General features: G+C 25.8%; 4 protein-coding genes across 6 annotated transcripts; 2 read left to right on the top strand and 2 right to left on the bottom strand.

The window, feature by feature from the left end:
* The first annotated feature begins 2082 nt into the window (after positions 1 to 2082).
* LOC113796498 (uncharacterized) lies at positions 2083 to 14750 on the top strand. Of its 2 annotated transcripts, none has more exons than XM_075819879.1 (10): positions 2083 to 2374; positions 9144 to 10598; positions 10676 to 12704; positions 12768 to 12893; positions 13014 to 13384; positions 13493 to 13656; positions 13740 to 14037; positions 14100 to 14308; positions 14390 to 14595; positions 14661 to 14750. In XM_075819879.1, exons 2-10 carry the CDS (start codon positions 9276 to 9278, stop codon positions 14747 to 14749), a joined length of 4815 nt encoding a protein of 1604 aa, XP_075675994.1. In that variant the 5' UTR covers positions 2083 to 2374; positions 9144 to 9275; the 3' UTR covers position 14750. The 2 variants fall into 2 exon arrangements, with proteins under 2 accessions (XP_075675994.1, XP_075675993.1); XM_075819878.1 differs by having other exon boundaries at positions 2084 to 2374; positions 12768 to 12889; positions 13007 to 13384.
* A 182-nt stretch (positions 14751 to 14932) lies between these two features.
* On the bottom strand, positions 14933 to 19318 carry LOC113796497 (uncharacterized). The gene is made up of 4 exons (XM_075819880.1): positions 19072 to 19318; positions 17050 to 17652; positions 15550 to 16975; positions 14933 to 15480 (listed from the first exon to the last, which is right to left on the bottom strand). The coding sequence occupies exons 2-4, from the start codon at positions 17643 to 17645 to the stop codon at positions 15073 to 15075; spliced, it is 2430 nt and encodes an 809-aa protein (XP_075675995.1). The 5' UTR covers positions 17646 to 17652; positions 19072 to 19318; the 3' UTR covers positions 14933 to 15072.
* A 3501-nt stretch (positions 19319 to 22819) lies between these two features.
* Positions 22820 to 24524, top strand: LOC113789553 (ADP-sugar pyrophosphatase-like). Its single transcript, XM_027339110.2, has 2 exons — positions 22820 to 23518; positions 23932 to 24524. Exons 1-2 carry the CDS (start codon positions 23044 to 23046, stop codon positions 24270 to 24272), a joined length of 816 nt encoding a protein of 271 aa, XP_027194911.1. The 5' UTR covers positions 22820 to 23043; the 3' UTR covers positions 24273 to 24524.
* LOC113789853 (uncharacterized) lies at positions 24206 to 26770 on the bottom strand. Of its 2 annotated transcripts, none has more exons than XM_075819913.1 (5): positions 26578 to 26770; positions 25312 to 26158; positions 25224 to 25255; positions 25066 to 25102; positions 24206 to 25009 (listed from the first exon to the last, which is right to left on the bottom strand). In XM_075819913.1, the coding sequence occupies exons 1-5, from the start codon at positions 26609 to 26611 to the stop codon at positions 24616 to 24618; spliced, it is 1344 nt and encodes a 447-aa protein (XP_075676028.1). In that variant the 5' UTR covers positions 26612 to 26770; the 3' UTR covers positions 24206 to 24615. The 2 variants fall into 2 exon arrangements, with proteins under 2 accessions (XP_075676028.1, XP_027195245.2); XM_027339444.2 differs by having other exon boundaries at positions 25066 to 25121; positions 25189 to 25255; positions 26578 to 26769.
* Positions 26771 to 27087: the final 317 nt, after the last annotated feature.

The following is a 27087-nucleotide window of genomic DNA, read 5'->3' as shown; positions in this document are numbered from 1 at the left end:
ATGATGATAATGATGTATTTGTGTTTCTTCTTCTTCTTCATTATACAATCGGGCAATAATTTTTCATGATTATGATTGACGGCCAAATATTTTTTTTTTTTTTTGTAACTGTGCCGGTTATTTCCAAAAAAAAAAAGATTTTTCTTCTTTTCCTTTCCATCTTGATCTATCGATCGATCGATCGATCGATCTATCTATCTGTGAATCACGTTTCATTCTCCTAAATAGCCAGGAAAAAACACAAACACACCATAAAGAGATGATTAAAAGCAAGATAAAGATAGAAAGTGATTGAATGTAAAGAGAGAGAGAGAGAGAGAGAGAGAGAGAGAGAGAGAGAGAGAGAGAGAGAGAGAGAGAAAGAGAAAATAATCATCTGACATTATCTTTAGTTGTATATAAAAAAAAATAACACTAACACAGTTTGATATAGAAAATCAATCGAAAATCAGCAATGACCGAAATTTTTTTCGGGTCAAATCCCGTAAAAAAAACAAAAAATCTATAGATTTAATTTTCATTTCAAACACACACACATAACCGGGTATTATATAACTAACACTGCAGCAGCACCAAGAAAAATACTCGACCAATTGATTCATTCCAAATGTTTAAATCGTATAAACATCATAAATCGGTGATTTACCTGAATTCAATACAACCAAATGTCTATTTTGAACCAAAAAAAAAAAAAAAAAAACATAATGTTTAAATCAATCATCATATGATTATAATCATTTGGTCATCAATCTATAACTATAAATTAATCGATCAATTTTAGCTTCAAATTCCTTTTTGTTTTGTTTTTTTGTTTCATTCAAAACTTTATAACGGTCATATATGATTGATAATTGAATTGAATTTTAATTTAGTAGATTTTTTTTCATTTCTTTAAATCATCTTCATCACCATCACTATTTCGGGGTTCTTTCTCCGTTCCTCCATTCATTCATTCATTCAATCATCCAGAAATATGAAAAAAAGAAGAAAATTTAGTTCAAATTCAATTCGATTATTAGTAGTTTGAAAGGAAAAAAAATTCATAAATTCAATATCGGTTTTTTTTTCATTATTATTATTATTATTGAACAGAAGTTATATGAACAAAGTTTTTTTTTCTTTCTGAAACAATCCCATGATGAAATCAATAATAATAATAAAAAACTATTAATAGAACCGCAAAACACATACACACACAAATCAAAACTGTGTATATTTTGTATGGTGATGGTAAAAACAAAATAACCCAACAATTGACCGATTGGTTAATGAATGAATGATGTAGTGAGGGGGGAAACTGGAAGTTTTTCTTTGTAAAAAAAAATCCTAAAACAATCAAAATTCAATAATGACAAAAAAAATTACTTTTACTGGATTAAAAGAAAAATTTTATTTTTAAAATTTGGTTTATAGTGTGAATTTTTTCCCATTTTAATTTTCACACACAAAAAAAAAAATCTTTGATTCTATTTTTACCTATGTTGTTGTTGTTGTTGTAAATGATATTTCCATTAGTATGGAACAACAACAAAAATATGACAGTCGATGACATTTAAAGGTTATGGATATTATTATTTTTTTTTTTGAATAAAATTTGTCATTCAACAACAACAATGGTAAACACCAAAAAAACATTTAAAGTTCTGATGATAATTTATTTTTCCATCATCATCATCATTCGGTCACGCTATGTTGATTCGAATTCATACAGATACATTATGCACGTGCATTTTTTTTTTTAAATAAAGAGATTCAAAAGGATGATGATGAAACTGGTTTTTCCGGTATCATAATTAATTGTTTAGTTTGTTTAGTTTGTTTTTTTTCGTTTAAAACGTTGAAGTAAAGTGTCAACGTTGTTGTTGTTGTTGTTGTTGTTGTTTGGTTAATTATTCATTTTTTTCCATTCATTCATTCATTCGTCATTCGTTTTCTTAGTATATATTACAGGTTATGTTGTTTTTTTCTGTTTTCCTGGTATTTTGTCATTGTTACTGTTTTGTTCAAAGGTTTACTCAAAGTAGTAGTTGAATGATTGGTTTCCAGAAAATTTTTTTTTTTTTGTTTCATTTGGTTAGTTTCCTACATTTGGTTATCAATGAAATTTTTCATTTTCATTTTGTGATTTTGTAATTTTGGACTGCGTGTGTTTTACAACTAAAAAAAATGTAAAATTTTATTCAATAACTATTTTTGGTCATTTCATTCAATCACCTTGAATGTGAACTGATTTTCTTTTCTTTTCGTCATTTTGTTCTGTGAAAAAAATGATCCATCATACCATCAATGGCTATTTTTCATGTGCTAACTTGAAAGAATTTTCATTCGTAAATAACCATCATTATTATTTTGTATCATCAAAGAAACATCAAATGTATGTATGACATTTTCCTTAACAAAAGCAAACAAATTTAAATATTTTCAATGTTACCAACATACAAACATTTAGTAATTTCTAGTAAAAGTATAAATTGATTTTTAAATTACAAATCAATAAATATTTTTTTTTATAAATAATTTTTTTAATAGTTATTTTCATTAATCTCGTGCACGAGATTATAAATATTAGCTTGTGTGTGTGGGTGTATTTCCACTTTTTTTGTTGTTGTTGTTTTGGTCATCATGGTACGTGCATGCATCAAAATGCGTGTGTGTGTGTGCGTGGGTGTTAATCTAGGTTATTATTAATAAATGAAAATATTTTGTTCCTTATTAAATAGAACAATTTTATTAAAGAAAAAGAAAAAAAAATCATCCGTTATGATGATGAAAAGTACAAACTAAACAACTAAACAACGAAAAATCTTCATGCATGTCATCCTAATATGATTGCCCTTTTTGACATGATAAATATTAAGATCATCATCATCATCATCATATTGCAAAAAATGAATATTAAGAATTCATCATCCACATCATCCACATAAGATGATTGAAATGATGCATACATTTTCATTTGAAATGCTTTTCTGGGCCATAAACATAATTAGTCATCATCTTGAATAATAATATTGGCAAACAACAACTGAACAAACAAACAAACAAACAGAAAAACTTGAATGAAAAATCCATTGCCAAATAAGAATTAAATCAAAAAGGGGAGAAATTATGAAGAAAAGTTTTTCTTCTATTCAAATTGATTGTCAAAATCGTTTTCTAAAAGCACCAAAAACAAACAGAACAAACAAAAAATCTAAATTCAATTATGATGATGAGTATGGATTATATAATCGATTGATGTTTTATGGAAAATCCACTTTACTACAATTTGATGATTTTCAGTTGTTTTTTTTTGAATGATAATCATGATGATGATGGATAGCAATAATCAACCAAAAAAAAAAAATGTTTAAAATTGTAAACGATTATCATTTTGGTTGTCATGATTTTTGATTTTTGATCTTTGATTTTGATTTTTTGTAATTCAATAAAGATGATTATAATTTAAAGGTCAACAACAACAACAACAATGGGAATTGGGAATTTTTTATTCATCGATTCGTTTTGGGTTTCCAGCCTAAGTTTATTTGAATGTTTTTGAGATTGAAGATAACGGGAATTTTTCTATTTTGTGGCACCAATAAAACCAATGTTTTTTTCAACAATGTAAGTGTTTTGTTTGATGTTTTTTTTTGTGGTTATTCATGATTTGTTGTTGTTGTTGTTGATAAATTTGGTAGCCAAAATCATTTTTTCTGCTGCTGCTGCTGTTTCCTATCTTTCAATCTTGTGAATCAATAATGAAATATGATCATGACAGGAAAATATATTACGGTTGTTGTCGTTGTTGTAACCACCATATATGTAGTTTGTAACTTTTTTTTAAAATTTATTTATAAAAAAAATTGAAATGTTTTTATCTGAAGGATAAAAACAGAGATTTGCTATCTGATTTCATTTCATTTTGTTTTGATAATATTAATTAATTATCAAATGATAAAATCAGGAGAAAAAAAAACATTAATTCATTTGGAAAATTGTTGAAACAGGGAAAAAAAATAGGTGAAAAAATTTCTTGAGGATATTTTCGGATTGATATTTTACGCATCATCATTACCATAATGCCGATAGCATCCTTATGGTTAATCCTTTGATTTGAAAAATGTTTTTTTGGTTTAATAGATTGTCCAGCTATATAGCTGAATAAATGATTTTTCCAAAAAATTTTTCAAAAAAATCAGTTTGTCAAACTGAAAATTTTTCATTTTTTTTTTTTTTGTTTAAACTTTTTCATTTTCGTTTAATTTTAAAATTTTAAAAATTTCCTTGTTATTTATTGCTGCTGTTGCTGTTAAATAACTTTGATTTTCATTTCGTTTTTTGTTTACCTGTCCATTCAGTTCAAACAATCAAACTATTCAGTTCAAACAAACAAACAAACGATTAGTGAAAACAAAACTGAAAAAAACTTTAAACAAAATGAAGGCAATGTGTAGGTGTTTTGTTTGAATGGAAGCCGAAAAAAAACGAAAAACGAAAAAACGAATAACGACAAAAAACACATATCACAGGCCATTCCATTATCAGGACAGATGATTCTTTGATGATTGAAGATTTTTTGGATATTTCAATGACAAAATTTTTTGCAGTAGAAAAAAATATATTACATAATTGCTTTCATTTAAAAAAAAACAAACAAGTTTATCATAATAATTATTATCCAACAGAAAGAAAGAAAAACAGAATTTTTACTCAAGTTTTAAAAAAGTCAAGCTCAATTTGTTCATTTAATCGAATCTTTAAAACTGTTCAAGTTAAGTTGTTTTGAATTATCAAATTTATCAATTGGATTTTCATCATCATCGTGAATCCAGGAGAAACAAAAAAAAAAAAACAAACAGGAATGTTGATGATAATTATGATGACATTGAAATTGATTATCTGATTAAATTTGGATGAAGAAGAAGCAAGAGAAAGAGAGAGAGAGAGAGAGAGAGAGAGAGAGAGAGAGAGAGAGAGAGAGAGAGAGAGAGAGAGAGAGAGAGAGAGAGAGAGAGAGAGAGAGAGAGAGAGAGAGAGAGAGAGAGAAATACAAACACTTGATATAATTACGTTTTGATTGATTGATTGATAAGATATTTGTTTTTTGTTTTCTTCTGTCAAAATTTCAATATAATTATGTTAACAATGATAATGATAATGATGAGAAACAAAGAGAGAGAGAAGCAAAAAAAAGGAAGCAATATCGGTAAAAATTGTTCCCGTAGAAAAAAAAAATGAATAATAATAATTCCCGAACCGGAACATGATAGTAATTATAATGATAATCGTTTATCATTACTATTGTTTGGATGGAGAGAGAGAGAGAGAGAACTTTGTTCCGGTTTTTTTTTCTCGATGATCAAATTGATTTGAATTTTTCAATTTTTTAAAATTTTTCGAAACAAACAAACAAAAAAAAAATTATTATTATTAAAATTTTCATTCGAGCAGATAGAAAAATAATTATAATCAAAAAAAAAAAAAAAAAAAAAAAAGAGGATGGGTTGAACCAGATAATCAAATGATAATTTGTTGTTGAAAAAACCATGAAACATATTTTCAATTTGATTATTCAATTATTCTATACATATATGTGAACAAAACAAAAGCAAATTTGTTTGATATTTCAAACAAAATTAAGAATTTTTTGGTGTATTTCGGTTGAAAATGCTAAAAATATTCAAGCGAAAAGATGATGAAGCCAAAAAAACGAAACGAAGGTAGAAAAGATTCGATAATTTTTTTTTTTTTTTTTTTTTTGGCAAAAAAGAAAAGAAGAAGAAAAAATTATTCGACCATATCGTTATTGTTTGTTGCGATCCAAAATAACTTTTTTTTCTTTTTTTCTTTTTTTTTGGTCCATCTCATCCGATATCGTAACAACAATGAACAGCGAAAATCATCATTGAATTAATGAATTTTTGTCATTGTTGTTTTGCTTCAAGTGTTTTTTTCAGAATTTTGTAAAGGCTAAAAAAATGGTGATAATTTCATTTCATTTCATTTAATAATAATAATTTTATTCGTGTCTTTTTGTGTCATTTTTTTCTGGTTGGTTGTTTGATAATAGTATGGTATGGTATCGTTCATTTCATTTCATTTTGGTATAAAAAAATTGTCTTATTTCATTTAGATAATAATTTTTTTTTCGCACTTTGCTTGATGATGATCCAGATATCTTTTCTGGTGAAATGTCTGTGTGTATGCAACCGTGGTCATATGTGTATTCAGAAAGGTCAGAAAAAAAAACGAAAATCATATTGCAAGAGGATTAAAAAGCAATATTCAATACAAAGTTTCATTGTTTTCCTATCAATTGTTTCAAAAAAAATGATCATTAATAATTGATTGATAATCGTAGAAAAAATATTTATCAAATTGAAAATGATTTTTTTTAATATTTGATTTTTGGCTATTTTTTTTTTTTGGCTTTTGTTTTCACACAACAATTCATCATTCATTCATTCATTCATTCATTCATTGTTATTTCATTAATATTAATGAAATAATTTTCACACTTGACTTGTTCATTTTTTTTCCTACTATTATTATTATAACCAAGACAATGAAATGACGGATCCATTTTAGATTCCGGTTAATATCGTTATATACTTTTTTGGCAGGATTTCTCAGCAAATAATCTTTTTTTTTTTTGTTTAAAACTTTGAACCAAAAGAAGCCTAAATTATGAAAAACTTTGGTAGTTAATGTTTTTTAATGACCATTATTATAATAGGTCAGCATAATGATGATGATCATCATCAAAGTCATTATCATCATCCTGAATTGATTGATTAATCGATTCATTTATAAATGATGAATGATAATTGTTTCTCCTTTCTTTAACCCTTTAATTTCATTTCGGTGTTTTTTTTTTTGTTTTAATTTCTTCTCTTAGCTACTAAATATCTAGGTGACAACTAGAGTAACAAATCCTGGTGTATATATTTCTTGTAAATGTAAACACATGTATGGAAACAGAGAGAGAGAGACAGAAAAGTTTATCAAATGCAACAGGTGAACAAAAGATTTTTTTTTTTTTTTTTTTTTTTGGTTTCTTTCATGCATTGTAACGAAGAAGAATTATTAGTTTAAAAAATTAGTCTATATCAAAAGAGAGAGATTGTCAATGCAAAAAAGAAAGAGAGAGAAATAGATAGATAGATGTCATATTTATCGAATGAACACAGTAAACACCGATCGAATAATAAAAAAAAATCCAGTTAGATTCATTCATTCAACAACAAGTGTTTGTGCTGTATATTTACTCTACTCTGTCACAACTACTACATATGGATTCATTTATTTGGGCGCCATTCATTTAAATCTTTATTTAAACATTTTTTTATTCAAATCAATTTGATTCTCTTTTCTACTGTTCTGTTTTGTTTTTTTTCTCTCTCTTTCTCTTTTGATTCTCACACTTTTATGGCTATAAATTCAATATTATTTACAGACCAAAGAGAAAGATAACACACAGACACACACAAGTTAATGGAACAAGAAATTATCCAAAAGAAGAAAAAAGAAAACAAAAAAAAATATATATGTTACGGATGAAAAGATAGTGGTGGATTATAAATATAAAGATTTTATTTTATATTTATAAAAAAAAACGAAAGAGTAAAAAAGAGAAACTAGCGCGGCATACAATTTGTGTATTGGAAAATCCATTTACCATTTCAACACTAATACACACACACAATGATAAAATGATAAAAAAGATTCATTAAATCAAAAAAGAATTTGAAAAAAATTTTTATTTTGCATTTTTTTTTTTTTGTAAATGGGGATTTTCATAGCCCTAAAGACATTTCTCTTTATTTTCTTATATATTTGTTTGTTGTTGGATTTTGTTGTTGTTCGAAGAAGTTTATGGTTAGATATTTTTTTTTCCGAAAAAAAACAACACTGTCTCTTTGTTTTTTTGTGCTGTAATACAAGTGGTAGCGATAGATTTTTTTTTCGTTGTTGTTGTTGTTGTTGTTGTTGAAACACAGAAGTAAGAAATAGAAATAGAAAATATGATCACAAATTTGGATCCATGCTCTCTATATTATCGTCGTCATTGTCGTAGTCATTGTAGTTAATCGACTATCATCTTACCAGTTATCAAACACGTTATATGGTGGTAAAAGAAAAAAAAAAAGAAGAAGAAAATCTTCAATTTCATCGATAACTGTCAAAAAATAACAGTGTTTTTTTTTATTGTACGTTATAAAAAAATACATAATATTCGACTGGCAATTATTGTCATCATACATTTAGTGTCATCATCATCATCTTTAATTGTGAATAGAAATTGTGATAAATGGGAGCAAATTGTAAATTGTAATGCTGTGGATACCATTATTATCATCATCACCATAGCAGCTCAATTTTATTATTATTGTTTTTGTTTTACCTGTTGATTTTTTTTATTGTAATATAAAAAGTAAACTTACCATTTATCACCGTTATTATAACAACCAATATTGAAGAAGAAAAAAAAAAGAAAATTGTGAGTTTTAATGAATATCATTTTCACTGAATGAATGAAAAAAGTTGGATATTTCTTTTTTTGAAAAAGGCAACCTTCCATTTGGAAGTTTGTCATTCATTTCAGCTTACACGTGTTCAGTTTTTGTTATTGTCGTTTTTTGTTTTTTGATTCGAATGTGTTTGTTTTTTTTTATTATTTCCAAAAAACAAAAAAATTAATTTAATCACTTTTTTCGTTATCAATTTTTCAAGATCATTCTTTTCTCATTCTATGCCTTTTGAATGCTACAAATGTAATGTCAATGAAAATATTTGTTCCAAATCGATCAATTTGATCGATTTGATTGATTGATTATATGATTCTAATCCATTTTGGTTGTCAATATTTATACCAATTTGACCATGGTAGACAAAAATATGCATGAACAAATTCAATCAATGACAGTTTTTTTCAAAGTTTTTCCATAATGTTGTTGTTGTTTATGTTTTTTTTCCCATATTTCATTCGAATCATTATCAAAATGGGAAATGAAAGTTTCTTTTTCTATTTTTTCATTTGTCAGCTAAAGATAATTTTGTTTTCTTTTTATCAATTTTTTTTTTTTGGTTTTTGGTTTTTTTTTCCATTCATAAATAATGATTTTTCTTTATATTTTTTGCATCCATTCATCCATTTTCAGATACAGAGTCTTAGTTGTCAGCCAATTTTAGGATTTCTGCTTCTTCTTCTTCTTCTTTGAATGGTTATAAATATCTTCTTTTTTTTCTGTGAATAATGTCCGAAAATATTGTTATTGATCATCATCATCATCATGTCATCAACATCAACGACAACAACGCCAACAGCAGCAACAGTAGCATCAACATCTACCGATTTAACATTAAATCATAATGTTAAATCAGTTACTAATAATAATAATATTTCGGATACACCTGTTATAGATCAAAAATTGAATAATAATAATAATAATAATGATCATCATGATATCGATCAACAAACAAATCAATTGAATTTTATTCAATTTCAACAACAACAACAACAACAACATTTTCAATTGGATAGACCAATTAATAATCCAAGAAATTTTCAACATTCTCATCATCCAATTGATAATGAAGGAATTTATGCAAATTATAATATTGATTATGATAATGATTATGAACAATTTTATGATAAACAACAACAACAGCAACAACAACAACAATATTTGGTTGAAAATTCCAATAGAATAAATATGTATGATGATGAAGAATTTAATCCTGATATAATGATTTTTGATAATAATAATCATCATCAACATCAACAACAACAACAACAACATTATCATCCAAATGATTTGATTATTGATGATAATCCATATCATCCAATACAATATTTTTATGATGAAGATGATGATGATGATAATCAATTAACAGATAATAATAATTTAATACAATTAGATTCAACAATATCAATATATCAAAATGATGAACATCAAACAGATATATTAACAGATGCACGTACATATGGTTTACAAACATTTTTACCACAACAACAACAACAAATTCAACAACATATATTAACAAATGGATCAATTTATGGTAATCCATTGGTTTATAGTTTACATACTATTTATGAAGAATCAGAAAATGAATCTTCATTACAAACATTATCATCAATAACATCAACATCGATGACAATTAAAACTGATAGTATTCAACAACAACAACAACATTCATTAGATAATTCATCAAATAATCAAGAATTATTACCATTTGATAATGATGAATCAAAACAAAGAAATTTATTGGAAAGACAACAATTTTCGATTGTCATTACCAATAACAATGATAATAATGATAGTAATGATTTAAAATCTGAATTAAAAAATTCATCAACAAATACAAATCATAATTTGATTAATGGAAAAAAATATTCTGAATGGAATAATTTAGATATTGATGATGATGATGATTATGTTGAAGATGAAATGGAAGAAGAATTAGATTATCTAGTCGATAATTTATCCACATTTGATAATGATTCAATTACATTATCATCAAAATTAGAAAGATATTTTACAAGTGGATTATTGGAAACATCTAATATTAATGGTTTATCAACAACAACAACAATGAATATGAAAAAAATTGAGGTAAAGTTTTTTTTCAAAACACAGTTTTTCAATGATAAAATTTATTTTTTTTCTGTTAAATTATTCAATAACATTAGGATCATCATCAAGTGAAATCGTTGATGAATAATGATGAAGTTGGTGATCAAAATCATCATCAACAACAACAACATCCAAGGAAAAAATTCAATAGAATCGAATGTTTATGTAATTTTCTTAACGAAATGATCTCATCAATAAAAATTTCTAAAAAAATAATGACAACAACAACAATTAACGATGATAATGAAGATGATAATTTATATTTAACGATAATTTCCAAACATATTGATCGTTTAAGCTATTTATTTTGTTTAGATTTAAAAAGATTCATCATTAAAATGATTTTGATGCTAAAATTATCAAATAATAAAGACTATTGTTATTTTAACAATAGAAACGGTAGAAATAGTTTGAAAGCCATTTATAGTAACAGTATTAATAATAATGATAATGTTAATAATAATGATGATGATGATCGATTGTCAATTGACCGAATAATTTATCGATTATCACGACAACAAAATATCAATAATAATGATGATTATGATGAGAATTATAAAACAAATTATTGTACAAATTTAAAGCTTGAATCATTTCTAATAACATTTATGATTGAAAAAATTTATCGCTACACACAGATCAATCATCTATTATTTGATTATTATTTTTGGTCACAGGAATTTGTACCACGACGAACATGGTCAATTCCTTCGTCATCAATATTAAAAAATCGATCATCATCATCATCATCATCGTCATTGGGTAAAACTATTATCAAAGTTACTGTCAATGGAAGATTAGTTCCTACTGTTGAAAACAGTTTTATTGTTGATACTTTATCATCACAGCAGCAGTCAATATTACCGAAAATTTTACCAATAAAATCAATTTCCAATCAACCGAAACGATTTTCAACAAATAATAATAATAATAATTCATCAATACGCGTATTACAAACTAATGACAAAGTAAACGATTTGTTTCGTCAATCATCAAAGAATCCTCCTGAATATCGTACAATATTACATATAAACAATCAACAATCAGGTGATTGTCACGGGAAAAAATCATCATCGATCAATAATAACGATGATGATAATGTTGATGATGATAATTGTGATGATAGTATGGATATTGAAACACTTTCTTTATCATCAACATCGATAATAACATCAACAACAATGGTCAATAAGTTAAATAAATTTCTTCGTGTTTCAAATCCATTGAATAGAAGTTTTTTAGCAAAAATTTCACCAATCAATAAAGAATTGAATAATGATAAAAAATCATCAATCAATGGTGAAATAAGTGTTAGCAATTGGACAAATGAATCAATAATTGATGATGATATTGATGATAATCAAATAAATGATGATATACATCCATCATTGATAAGCAATGGTAATGGTAATATCAATGAACATTTTATAACCAAACGAAGCTGTTCACATGAACAACTACAAATACAAACGCATAATTTACAACAAAAACCTGAATTGAATCATACTAGTCGTAATGGATTGAAAACAAATGATGAAACAAAATCCAAAGTGCCATCCATTTCATCATCAAATGGACATAGAAATAGTTTTAAAAATTTTAGCAATTCAACATTAGATCATTTATATGAAATGTTTAGAAATCCATTTAAATCATCGAAAAAACGTAAAAAAATTTCAATCGAAAATGAAAATGAATCAAAATCATTAAGTGAACCAAATCTAAATGGATCATCAAGTAAACATAAACAAGATAAAAATCAAATGATAAATGTATCAAATATTGATGCACTACTTGATGAATCGAATGATTTAAATGGAAAAGTTTTTCATTCCAAATCTACGCCACAACTTATGCCACAAAATGAAACTCGTGTCAACGGAATTGATAATAACATAAAATGTACAAAACAAGAAAATAATGAAACAAATCAATCGGAAATTCTTAAAACAATTATAGTCGATACAAATGAATTGAATCGAAGAAATTCATCACGACAATCATTGGAAAAAGATTTATGGGTTGATCAGGAGAATATCTGTCATTGTAATCATCATTTAAATCCATTGATATCTCGATTGAATGGTAAATTTTTTTCATTGACTAAATTTATTGATTTTTTGGTCATGATATTTTTTTAAAAAAAAGGACTATCACCATCCGGACGTATAAAAGGAAATTGTCAACGATTACAACGATCATTATCTGGATCACAAATCACATCAACAAATTTTCAACGACCAAAATCATCATGTATTATATGTGAAAATGTAATGTTTGATAATAATAATAATAATAATATTTTTCTCTCGAATAATCACCAAAAAAAAAAAAATAAAATATTTGCATTTTTTTTCTCCACTCCACCTTTATTTTGATCAAATCAGGTAACAACAACAACTATGAATAGAACAAATACTTTAGGTAATAAGGAAATTGTAGCTAGCTATAATTTGTCAACGAATTTACCATCATCATCAACTTCCAATATAACAACGATACCAACAACAACAACAACAGTCATACATTCATCATCTAGTCAAACAACACAATTAACATCATCATCATCATCAACATCATTACGTAGTAGTCATAATCATAATCAAATAGCCAAACAATTAAAACAACCATTCGTAAATAAATTTTCAAGTTTTCGTAATAATTTACAATCAACAACTACCCCAACATTGATTAGTTCATATAGTTTAAATAATGATAATAATGATAATAATAGTAATGGTATAGATCAAAAAAATCAAAATAATGTATGTATGAATAATTAATTAATTTCTGATTGATTTTTGATTGCATTTTTTTTGTTTGTTTTATTGTTTCTCAAATATCATTAACATCTTCTCTATTTTTTTTGGCAGACAACATTCATATTATCGAATGATTTGAATGAAAATTTCAACAACAATATGGCTATTATTGGAAAAATTTGTCTATCAATTTATTATGAAACAAAATTAAATTCACTTACAATAACAATATTTCGTGTTCATTTGAATATGATTAAAAAGAATAAAAATGATCTGTATGAATAATAATGATTATTAATTATCAATTTTCATCACATTAATTAATTTTTTTTACAACAATTTTATTTATTTATTATAGTTATATAAAAACTTATATTATTGCTGATCATCAACAGGAAAAAGCATTTAAAAAAAAGACAAAAATTAAACGACCATTAAAAGTTGAAACAAGTAATGGTTCATTATATGAAGTAGAATATAATGAAATATTAAGATTTCAAGGAAAATGGCGTGAATTTTCTTCTGGACAATTAAGTGTAAGTATTTGGAATAATGATACATTTGGTCGAAATATGTTACTTGGACAAACATTAATACGTTTGAATGATTCAGTAATGTTGAATTCAATTCAAACAAGAATTTGGCATGATCTTTATGTAAGTAAATTATATTTAACCAAATTTTTTCTTCAAATAATTAATTTCTAATTTTCAATTAGCAACCAACAAAAATCAAATGTCAATCAGTTCATGTAAAAGGTAGTTTATTTGTTGCAATAAAACATGAAGATTTAGCAATGTCATCATCATCATCATCATCGGTCATCAATGATGAAATGAATTCAGGTTCATTACATGTTCTGATCAAAGAAGCTGATGATTTAAATCTAACACAATATAACATTAATGGCTATTCATATTGTAAAGTGTATGTAAAAACAAAAAAACATTTACATTTACATTGTTTTTCAAATTCTAATCATATCATTTTTTCTTGTTTAAAAAAAAGAATGCTAAAACCAGAACGTAACAAAGATGATCGCCAAAAAACTAAAACAGTAAAAATGGGACAATGTCCACGTTGGAATGAAACAATTGTGTTCAATAATATCAATAAAATTGATATGAATGTTAAAGAATTAGAAATTGCAATCATGTGGTTGGATAAATCATCCAAAACATATTTGGGTAGTATTCGTTTAACTAATCATGAAGGTTTGTTACCTCTGAAAACACAAAACAAAAGAAATTTTTTTTTAATTTTTGTAATTTTCATCAAGGTGCAAGTAATGAAGAACGAAATCTTTGGCGACAATCAATCGAACGACCAAATCTTTGGGCATATGGAAAAATTCCATTGCGTCATTGAATTGACTGCTTGAAAAAAACACACAAACACCTGAAATTCAAACTGAATTTATCTCCATTTTTTCCATTTGGATCTGATTTTTTTTTTGATTATAAAAATTTTTATAATTTTTTTATTTTATTCATTTTTTTACCATTGTTATGTGAATAAAAATTATTATTAATTATATTTGTAATGTTTGTTTGTTTGTTTGTAATGTTTTATTTTGATTTGAAAAATGAAAAAAAAAATCAAAAATTTGTAAAAAACACTTGAAATATTTGGTAAAGACTAGTAAAAGTAGATTCAATATGAAGAAGAAAAAAAATTTTCTGATAACATGATTATCGATTATTTGGACGAATTTTCATCATTATATAACGTAATTTTCTTATTGTATATTGATCATCATAATACCAATTATTCCATTTAACTGATAAATGATCATGATTTGATTGTAATGGTGCCATTAATTGAAATTGATTTAAATGACGACATGAATCAATTAATGGTGCTTTATCATAAATTGTTGACCATGTTGGTGCAACATACCACCAACCCGAATGAAACCATGTTGAACATTCACGATAAAATGATTGTTGTTTACTTGTCATTGATTGTTGTTGTGATGGTATTATATGATCAGCAGTAATAAATTGTGTACGATTATGTCTTAATACAATTGATGCTATATCTGTTATATTAACATTTGGATTACTGCTTAATAGTAAATCTTTTCTTATTCCTTTAACCTGTTATTATTATTTGATGAATAATTAATATTTAAAGAAATTAATTGATCATCAAATATATAAACTTACATAAAATCTAAATCCATCATCTTTGCTACCGATAAAAAATCCATCATAAACCATTGAAACATAATTATCTTCAATATCCAATAAATCAATTTGAAGAAGATGTGGTTCACTTTGTGTTACCTGATGAACAAAATCTAAACCAATCCAAAATTCACCTGCATGCATATCTCCAAATCCACCACGATATTGATGAAATGGTTGATTAAAATTGAGCAAATATTTTGATGAACTAAAATTACCACGACGTAATATAACTGTCCAACCACCATCATTATGACCCATATCACAATAAACATGTTTCATTTTTGAACTAGCTGCTAATATAACATAAACACCATTACAGGTAGCACCATGACGTCGTAATTCATCACAAGAACTTGGATAAAATACATTAGCTTCTCTGGAACATTTAGATTTTTGTAATCCAGATCGTGTTTGTGGTTCAAATACGGGTGCAGTAATATTTTTTTCATTAATCGGTATTGATTTATAACTTGGTGATATTAACATACTTGATGGTTGTAAATTACCCGTATCATATGTTAAAAATTTAACTGTTGAACTTGTTTCATCTTGTTTTGGTTTCATAATACCGGGTGATGTTTGTCGTTTTGATGATGTTTTCAACATTGTCATCGGTAATGAATTATTTAAATGTTGGAAAATTTTTTCAAAATATTCTTCTAATAAATCTTTAATCTGTATGTTGGTTATATTTTTAACATTTTCATGATTATCATCATTTTGAGCAATGACCGGACATTGTTGCTGTTTATCTAATGATTGTAATTGATCAGATACTTTATTCATTGTTAAATGATTTTCATAAAGTTGATCACGTATATCTAATATTGATAATGATAATTGATCACCAACTTTAAGTAACATATCCATTTTAGTAAATTTTTCTGATAAATGTTGAAATTTTTCTTTTATTTGAAAATTAAATACATTTAATTCTTCGGCAACATTTCTATGCATTTTTTGTACATATTGATCTAATGTCCAATTAGCAAACAAACCAAATACTTCACGCATAGCTTCAGCATCTAAATCATCATCAACAGATGGTTGATGACTACGACCAAATTGTTGTTTTTGTGTTGATGAACTACGATGATCACGATGATTTTTACCAAAATTATTACCAGCCGAAATAATTAAATCCTGTTTAGTATGACTACTACTAACAGTAACCATATCCGAAGATTCATCCGTTGATTTATCCTGTCTATATTGTCGTATCATTGAACATACGGCTGTCATTGTTGGACAATTTGGCATATTATCTTTAGGCAATACAACTGCATCTTTACACACCTGATACGTTTGTTGATGAATACTGTACATTTTATTCAATATTGATGGATAATTTGAATTATTTATCGTTTCGGATTCATGATGTTTATGATTATTTATCAATTGACTATATAGATTATTTTTTTGGTAAAAGAGAAAAAAAATTACCACAAACATAATAGAGCATATTGAAAAACCAACCTTTTTTCAATCAATTCAATTAGATTTGTTGTTATTGTTGATTGCATTGTTTGCATTTTTTTCTCTAAATTATCAATTCTTTCTATTGTTTTTACAAATGAATTTTCAATCATTTCTAACATTGTATCCATTTTTTTTGTTATATCAAAACACGGTGGTAATGTTGGTAATGATTGTTGATCCGATATTGGATCATCAGAATCATTATCCTGTTGAAAACTAAATGGTTCACGTAAATCATAAAGTGATCGTCCTAGTTTTGTTGTTGTTGTTGTTGTTTTTGCTGTTGTTGTTGTTGTTGATTGTGGTTGTGGTTGTTGTCGTTGACTTCGTCGTATAATTAATCGTCGAAGATTTTCTTGATAATTATTATTATTATTATTATTATCATCATCAATATCCGTTGATTTCATATGTAATAATGTTGTTGTTTTGGCCATCGATAATGTTGATGATGATGATGATGATGATGGTTTTGTTGTCATTGTTAATTCCTGTTGTGCATTAATATTTAAGATTAATTGAAATAATACGAATATAATCGTAATTATTATCAATTTTATCGATCCAATGTTTGATATGAATGGTCGTTCCATTGTTTTTCTTTCGGTTTTTGTTTTTTTTTTTTTTTTTTGATTGGAAATCAACGAAGATAATCAATTAATGAAAAGAAAGAAAGAAAAAAAAAGAATAAAATTATTGAAACATGAAAAAAAAGAAAAGAAAGAAAAATCGATTCAATTCATTTGAATTCCATTTGTTGTTGTTTATGCTCAAAATATTATTTTTTTTTTTTGCTAACTAAAAAACAAAATTGATCAACTTTAGCCAAATTGATAAAACAATCATATCGATTGATTGATTGATTGATAATTGATTTTTTTTTAGCTTCAAATGAAATAAGATATTGGTTGGTTTGTTTGTTTTTCTTTGGTTTTTATTTTTAAAGATGATTCTTCTCTGAATCTATGCAATGATTATGGATTTTTCTATGTGTGTCTGTTTGTAAGATTGAGTAAAAAAAGAGAGGGACTTGATGTGATTAGAAAAAATTTCATTCAATATTTACTGTAAATCTTTCGTTTATTTTTTATTTCTTTGGGTTTTTTTTCGGCTGCCTAATATATATTATTTACAAATTGTCAAAATACTATTCTTTTTTTAAAATGATGATGATGATGAGGATGATGTTGGAAACATTAATCAAATATATGGCAAAGGCCATAAATAATAATGCTGATTATCAAAGAAAAACAAAAAACCAAAAAAAGAAAAAGAAAGAAAGAAAAAAATCGATAAGCATCCATCGAAAATCAAAAATCAAAAATCAAACAACAACAACAACAACAACACTGATAAATGTGAAAAGCAAATGTAAATGTTTTTACAATTCAAAAACGAATCCGAAAACGAATTCAATTTCGATTTTTTTTCTTTTTGTTTTGTTTAGCAAAATTGAAACAGATTTTATTTTCAAAAATTATTAGCAACAAGGTTTTTTGTTTTTTTTCTCTTCCTTTTTCATTTTCATTTGTTTTGATTCAGAATGCAATTTTTTCTTTCAATCATTCAAACAGGATGCGTTTTTTCCTATCGCATTTTACTATGACAATAATCATTGATTTTTATTTATTTATTTACATTGAATTACGGAACTTGAAATTTTCAAAGCAAATTATATAAACACACACGACCATACAATGAATTCTGAATGATAAAAAAAGATGATTAAAATATAAAGGGAAAAACCAGTACAAACTTGTTATGAAATTGAACTTGTTATGGATTCATCTATTTTGTTGTTGTTGTTGTTGAATTTGTTTAATAAACAAACGGGTAACAACAACAACAAAGACTAAAAAAATCCAGTTAAAACTGACCGATTTGGTTTTTTTAAAAATCAATTTTTGTTTTGTTTTTTTGCTTTTTGATTGAATCAAATCAATTAATCAATGGGAAAATCCAATAATTTCCTAATAAGTTTTCTATTGAACGATAAATAAAAAACAAAAGAAAATTTACCTTTGAAAAAATATTGATGATTAATAATCGATAATTGATGTTGTTTAGCTATTAGTCGTCGATTGTCACCAATATTTTTTTGTTCGGTTTTTCTTATTCAATTTTTCAATGATGTTTTTTGTTAATGATGATGATGATCAAATGACTGAACATTAATAAATGATTTTGATTGTTAAATTGATTGAAAATTTTAACGAATAATGATTCTTACAAACAACGATAATGATAATGATAATGATGATGAACAAAACAAAAAAAAAAAAAAAAAACGTTGTACTTGGATATTATTACAGTAAAATTGAATTTAGTAAGGTTATTTTCAGAATTCAATGGAAATGTGAGTGTGTGTTTGTGTCTATAGATGAGGATAATGTTCTTAGTTGTTTGTTTGTTTGTTTGTTGGCTCATCAATTCAATTTTGAAATTATACAAAATTATGTGACAGAATTAAGAATTTTCTCCTTCTTTCTTCTTGTTATTCTGCTTCCATTTCGACATTTTTTCTTCATTTATTTTGGCATCCATTTAGTCTTTTTTTTTTTAATTGGTAAAAATTTACTGCTTACATACAAAACACGCACACAAACACACACACACAGTATATGCTTAGGATTTTCAAATGAAAATGAAAAAAAAATTTATCATTTTCATCATTTATTCATTCATTTATTGATGATAATTTATTAAGTCATTAATATGAGATAATACAAACGATAAATGATTGATTGATTGATTGATTGATCAATTTTTCAGAAGTACATTTACGTTCATAATGATAATGACAATCAAATTTGAAACCAAAAAAAAAATTCATTGAATATTCTTCAATTTTGACAAATTCAGTAGAATTTTGTTAAAAATATGTTTGAATGCATTAAGTTTTTGTGTGTGTGTGAATTCAATAAAAAAGTCTTTGACCTTTGTTAACTGAGAAACATCGCAGATATTCAAATCGGATTTCTTTTATTTTCTTTTGTTTGTCAATCCTGATTCTAAGCGGAACTAAAAATCTTTAATGCAGAAAAGTTGATTTTTTTGTTTGTTTGTAAGCCTCGATATTATCATTATGAGTCATTGTAGATGTTTAAAAATCTATTAATATTTTTATGAATGGTTTGAAGAAGAAGAAGAAAAATTCTTAGAAAATCCATTCCGTATAGATTTTGTTTTGTGGTAACAAAACATGACTAATGCGTTGATTGATCAAATTTTTTTGCTTTTTCTTCGAATAATTTTGTACGTAATAAGGGCATTAAATTGATAATAATCATCATCATCATCAACATCGTGATAATCAAAAGTTATAGTTGGGGGAATGGAGGGGGATAGATATGCAAATATTAAAAAAAAAATGTCATCATATTTTTTTTTTGTTTCAGTTTCATTTGATAATTCATATTTCGTTTGTTTGTCAAACAACGTGTCATATTGACGTACATTAACACATTTATGCACGTACATTACATATTCATTCATTTCATTTCAATTAAGTTTTTCTCTCGATTCAATGATCAGATCATTGACGCCTGATTTTTTTGGTTTCTTCTTCTTTTTTTTTGTCAATATGAATGAAAAAAAAGTATCACACACACTCGAAGATAATGATCGAATGAAAGAAAACAGAAAAATCATCATCGGCATCATTGATGTGATTAGTAAATTTTTTTGAAAGAAAAAAAACTAATAATTATGATGATGATGATGATAGAAACTGAAGAGAAAAAAAACATGAATGTACCTCGTTTTTATTGTTTGTTTTTTTTTTGCTTGTTAATTCAATATTTTTTTTTGTTTGTTTGTTTGTTTCAATGAATAAATTCCATTACAAATTCCATTTTTAAACTTTGGATTCTTTTTTTCGGTTATTTTGTTTATTTATTTTTATTTCTAAAACACAAGGATTGCAACCATTTAAAAAGTGAAATTTTTTTTCCTATCTATGATAAAATGATAAATAATCAATCGGATGATTGACAAATACAAATCGAATGAATTTATCGATCGATCGATCGATTGATCAACAACAACAACAACATGATGATCAATCGATCGTTTGATAATCTTTTTTTTTTCTTCATTTTCTCATTGCTACTTGTCATTTTGAACATCCAATCGGATGTTAATATTCAATGTTATTAAAACTTTTTTTTTCAATTGATACGTCATCTATGACCATGAATATTTTGCTCTATTCTATCTCTATAGATGACATTTTTTTTAACACGTTCGCTACCGGAGGTTTTTAAAAACACATAGAACCAGAGCAAATAAGCGACGCATATATGCGTTGCTGGTAGCGAACGCGTTAAACCTATGATCCATTAACATATTTTTTTTCCGATCCGATTGCGATCGTACGAATTCAACATCAACATCAACACAAACACACACACACGTTGTTTACGTATGTTTTTTATTTTATTGACAAAAATATAAACGACGATAATGATGATAATCAATGAATGAATGGATATTCGTGGCTAAAATCATGCAAACATTTTCGTAACGTACGATCATCATCATCATCATTGCGGGTGTATATTTATAATAGGTGATGTTTGTTTGTTTGTTTGTGCTTTTTTTTCTTCTTCTATTTTTGATAATTATTCATATTGATATCGATCTAAAAAAATCATCATCATTATTGCTTTCGATTGCAATTCATTTTTTTTTTTTGTTTTGGTTCGGTTCGGTTTTTATTGATGATTCACAATTTCACTATGATGATGATGTGATGTGATCCAAGCAAAACGAAAAAACAAAATTTACATATCCAAAAATATATTCAAAGATACATTGAATATATGAACCTTTACATTGATTGATTGATTAATTGATTGATTAATCATTTGTAGACATAGGTTCAATGTCGGTCAACAACATTATTTCGGACTACAGAATAAAATATCAATGGAAACAAAAAAAAATACCCAGCAAATAAAAAATTTTTTTTGATCAATCAAACTTGGTTATAATTTTCTTCGGAAAAAAAAAAGATTATCATTATTGAAATTATTATAACCAGTTATCTTTGATCAATGATATTTTTTTTCCCCTTAGTGATGATTTTTAATCAAAATTTTTGATGATTGTTTGTATTCATCATCATCATCATCATCATTATTGAAATTCAGTAGTTTTTTTTCTGCTAATCATTTTGATTATCGATTTTTTTTTGCTTTTTTAAAAATATCTGTTCATATTGGATGATATTGGCACAAACACACCTCCTCTTCACCCCCTCCTCATCATCCTCATTGACAGCATTTTTTTTTGCGGGAAACAAAAAACCTTCATTGATTTTGTTAGAAAATGATGAATGCATGATGAAAGTGAATGAAATTTTTTGATTAAAAAAATGTCAAAACAAAGCCAAAAAAAATTCTGATTAGACAATAATCGTTTGATTGGGAGTGTGAATCGAAGATTAGAAGCCAGGCAGTAGCAGTAGCAACGAAAATTGACAAAAATACTGGCAATAATAACAAATATTGAATCAAATATTATGATTATCGCAACAGCGACAACAACATTATTTCAATCGAATTCCAAAGTTCAAGTATTTTCTCCATTGACAAAAAAAAACTAAAAAAAATGAAAAATAAAATCAATGCAAAACTGATAACAGTGATTTTTTTTTTAATTTTTTCGCCACTATTTTATTCACTAATTTCATAATAATAATGATGATTATAAAGAACCATTTCTTCTTCTTTCTTTTTTCATATCAATGAAAAAAAAAAATCCGTATATAAATCCGCTGTTCGTTTATCATCCGAACAAAGAAGTAGAAAAATAATCATCATCATCGTCAATATTGAATCTTAAATTGATCCAGATTGAAACAGCAGAATAAATTTTTTTATTTCAAAAAATTATTTCAACATTTTAATTCAAGTTCAAAATTCTTTCTATTAATCAATTTTTTTGTTGAATCTTTTGTTGTTGAAATCAAAAACAAAAAACAAAAAAATGCTTAACGTTGAAACAGTGAGAAAAATTTCACCAACATCAATGGAATCGATTCATCCATCATTACGAAGAAAAAGCAGTACTATTAAACCGGTAAAAGAAGAAGTGTTATATTTAAGTAAATCATTACAATTGACTGAATATACATTTGAAGATGAAAATGGTAAAGCTAAATCAGCTGAAGTAATACATAAACGTTATATGGTTGGTGTTAATAACAATAATAATGATATACAAGAAGATACAATATTAAGTATTGCTATTTTAAAACGACATTGTTTATGCGATTGTTTAATTCTTGTACGACGTTATCGTCCAACATTAAAATCGTATGCATTGGAATTTCCAGCACGTATTATTGAACAACGTTATAGTGATAAAAGTGGTGATGAAGCAGCTAAAGAAATTGAAGAAAATACTGGATATGGTTCAACTAAAGTTAAATATATTTCACCACAAACAGCAACAGATCCAGGTTTGTAATTTTTTTTTTTTTGTTAAACTAAATTTTTATGATTCTGGTTTTCGATTTGTCGATTCGAAACAATTTTATTCAAGAACAAAATTATTGATTAAAGCTAGAAAGAAAAAAAAAGTTTTATTTTTTTTCCCTATTCACAAAAAAATATCATTCGATGATCAAAGTCATTTCGATGATTATGATAATAATCAATAAGATAGTAAAAAAAAATTATAATCATAAAATAAACAAAATTTAGAAAATTAGGTCCATCATCCACAATCAATTGTAATCAATCATTCAATCAAACAACAACAACAACAACAAAATACATATTGATAAATCAATGAAAAAGATTTAGTTATCAATTAATTAATCATTTTTTTTAAATTTTATAATTTTTTTTTTGTTTCATTGAAAATAAACAGAATTATGCGATAGTAAAGTAAAACTTGTATCAATGATAATCGATGGTGATGATCCGATAAAGAATAATTTTTTTCATGCAAAAAATCCACAAAATAATTCAGATCAACAACAACAACAAGAACAGCAAGAACAACAACAAAATGGCCATCATAATGATGATGATAATGATATTGAAATAATATTATTACCAATTAATGGACTTTTGGATCGTTTAAATGAATATTATAATAATGGTACAATTGTTGATTCACGTGTTTATGCATTTGCAATTGGTTTGAAAAAAGGTGAAAAATTAAGTGAAAATGTTGCACAACCGGAAAATATTGAAATTGCCATCTAAAATGTTGAATTTTTCAACTTATCTTTTCTTCAATAAAACAAAAAAAAATCTAGTTATAGTTACGAATCACAGGAACAACAGCAACAGCAACAACAACAGAATAAACCATACATCAAAACATTCAATACATTTTGTCATTGATTTTTGACAAAATTAATTCAATCGATTTCTTTTCTTTTCTCCTTTATTTTTTACATAAATTTCGAATTATAATTTTTTTTTCACAAAATAAAAATTTAATTTTAAAAACAGTGTTTTTTTTTGTTTTTGTAAGTTTCTTTCGTAATCAAACAGGTGAGAAAACTTTGAAATGTTAAATTTTCTCGGAATGAATCAATAACAATCATTTTATCATCTTGTTTTTCTGTTGATTCGAATCTAATTGATTTTCATCAACAGCATTACCATTGTCCATCATTGTTTTGGTAACTAAAAATTCATTTGTATTAAAACTAAAATATGATTGTGTACGTCTTAATATATGTTTTTTTGGATAATGACGATGTTGATGACGATAATAATAATGTGGTTGTTGTTGCTGTTGATAGGGATTCATTGTTTGAGCCATATTATAATGATAATATTGATGATGATGATGATAATATCCACCATAATATTTATTATTGAATGATAATTTTTTTCGTAAATTTTTATTATTATTATCTTTGGCATTATAATCATGATCATCGGATGTTTGTATATCCAAACATTGACATGAAATGTTTCGTTCACGACAGCTAATTGAAAAAAATTAAAGGTTTTAAAAAGATTTTTAATAAAATTCAAAACATACCTTGAGCAACTAAAATGATGATGGCCACGAATCAACGCTGTAAATAATGTTAAACTCTATAACCAGATTACAAAGCGAAAATAAAAATTCAAAATTCTTTTCATTATCAAACTAATTACAAACCTTTTTAATTTCCTGAAAACAATTAACATGTTTACCTGGATGTTTACAAACTGTGATAATTTTTTTCCTATTCCAAGAAAAACATTATTTACAAATTCATTCTTTTTTTGATTGAAAACTTACATTAATTTATTGGAATTTTCTTGAAATGATGATGATGATGTTGTTTGTTTTTTTAAATCATCTTTTGTTGTTGTTGTTGTTGTTGATGATGGAATTACTTGTGGTAATGTTGTTGGTGCCGATATTGATGATGATGTTGAATTGGATGATAATGATAAACAATCTGAATGATCATCATTATTATCATTATGGACAATTGTTGTTGTTGTTGTATGAAAAATTTTTTCAAGAATTTTATAAACACTTTCATCAAGTTGTATTGATGATTCATCACCACCATCATCATTATAATGTTCATCATTATCATTAATATTATTATTATTATTATTATTATTGATTGTAATATGTGAAATGGATTTAATTTTTGATATTTTTGGTTCGACAGTAATTTTTTCATGAAATTTTACTTTTTTTTCCATTACAATTCCATTATCATTTGGTAATATTTTTGGCATTGATTTTATCCATTGTGATACTTTTTCAATTTGTCCATCATGATCAATACACCATTTTGATGATGGTGATGGTGAAAAATGTTTTTGTCGATAAATAAATTGTTTTGTTTGTTTTAAATCTTTTTTTATAAATTTTTCACTTATTATTTCATGCATTGAACGAACAAAAAATTGTGATAAATTACAACGTACAGAATTATCATAATTATTATCTGTTGATAATGTTGATGGATTAAGTTGAATAATTTTATTATTTTCATTATTATCATCGTTGTTTTGGTTAGATTCTTCAATTTTATCGATTTTTTCATCATCATTCTCATTGACCAACGTATGGATGCCGATATCAGTATTCGGCTGATCCATAACAAAAAATTCAATAAAACTCATCACTATTGATATTTAATTAGTTAGTTTTTTTCACCAAGAAAATTGACACGAAACACGAAACATTAAATTACAATGATGAATCAAATGTGTTAATAACCATTGTCAGTGAACAAGAGATGAAATGATTGATTCGCGAAAAAAAAAAATACTATTGATGATTAATCCACATTGATTTTCACTTGTAATATATTTTAGGATATTTATTTTGGAAAAAAATGTGTGTGTAGATTTTCATTTTCTTCGGGTGCTAGGATAAGCTAAATAAACTATTAGATAACTAAATGTGGTTCATTCACATCTCTTCTTTTTATTTTTCTTTGATCAATTCTCTTTCATCAATACATTTCTAACTAACTAACTAACTAATTATCATCATCTTTATTTAATAAAAAAAGTGAATGAGAAGCTAGTTTTGACATACTTTTTTTGCTGCCGCTGCTGTCTTTAATACACATTTTTTTGGATCAGGTAATTTGTGATGGATATCTTTTGAAAGAAAATAACATCATCAATAAATATTTTAGCTTTTTTCTGTGAATGTCCAATGGAAGAGATTTTTTTTCCCCAGAAATTTTTTTTTCGGTTTTGGAAAAAAACCAGGTAAACCACAGATTGATTAAATTAAAAGATGATATTCACATGATGATTAAGCTAAAATTAATAAACGAAAATAAAAAAAATTCAAAGTAAAAGCATCTTGAATGTATTTTAAACGAAACTTTTAAAGAAAAATTTTTTTTAATTTTTGGAAAAATCTAATCAGTAAAAATCTACTAAATGATAAACTGAAAAATCAACAAATCGACCATCTTAAAAGATTACAACATTACGGTAAAAAAAAACTGGCTCGTTTGTTTTTCATCTTGTGAAATGAAAAAATTATTTTATCACTAAAAACGAAGATCATCAGATCAAATCGAATGAACAAGAA

This window comes from Dermatophagoides pteronyssinus, unplaced genomic scaffold, assembly GCF_027571235.1.
Source record: "Dermatophagoides pteronyssinus isolate colony J.1.1.1.1 unplaced genomic scaffold, Derpt_VIB-CSIC_2022.12 sq0005, whole genome shotgun sequence".
In the NCBI taxonomy this organism is placed as follows: Eukaryota; Metazoa; Arthropoda; class Arachnida; order Sarcoptiformes; family Pyroglyphidae; genus Dermatophagoides; species Dermatophagoides pteronyssinus.
Note: the sequence above shows the minus strand (reverse complement) of the source record. Positions and strands in the feature narration are given on the sequence as shown.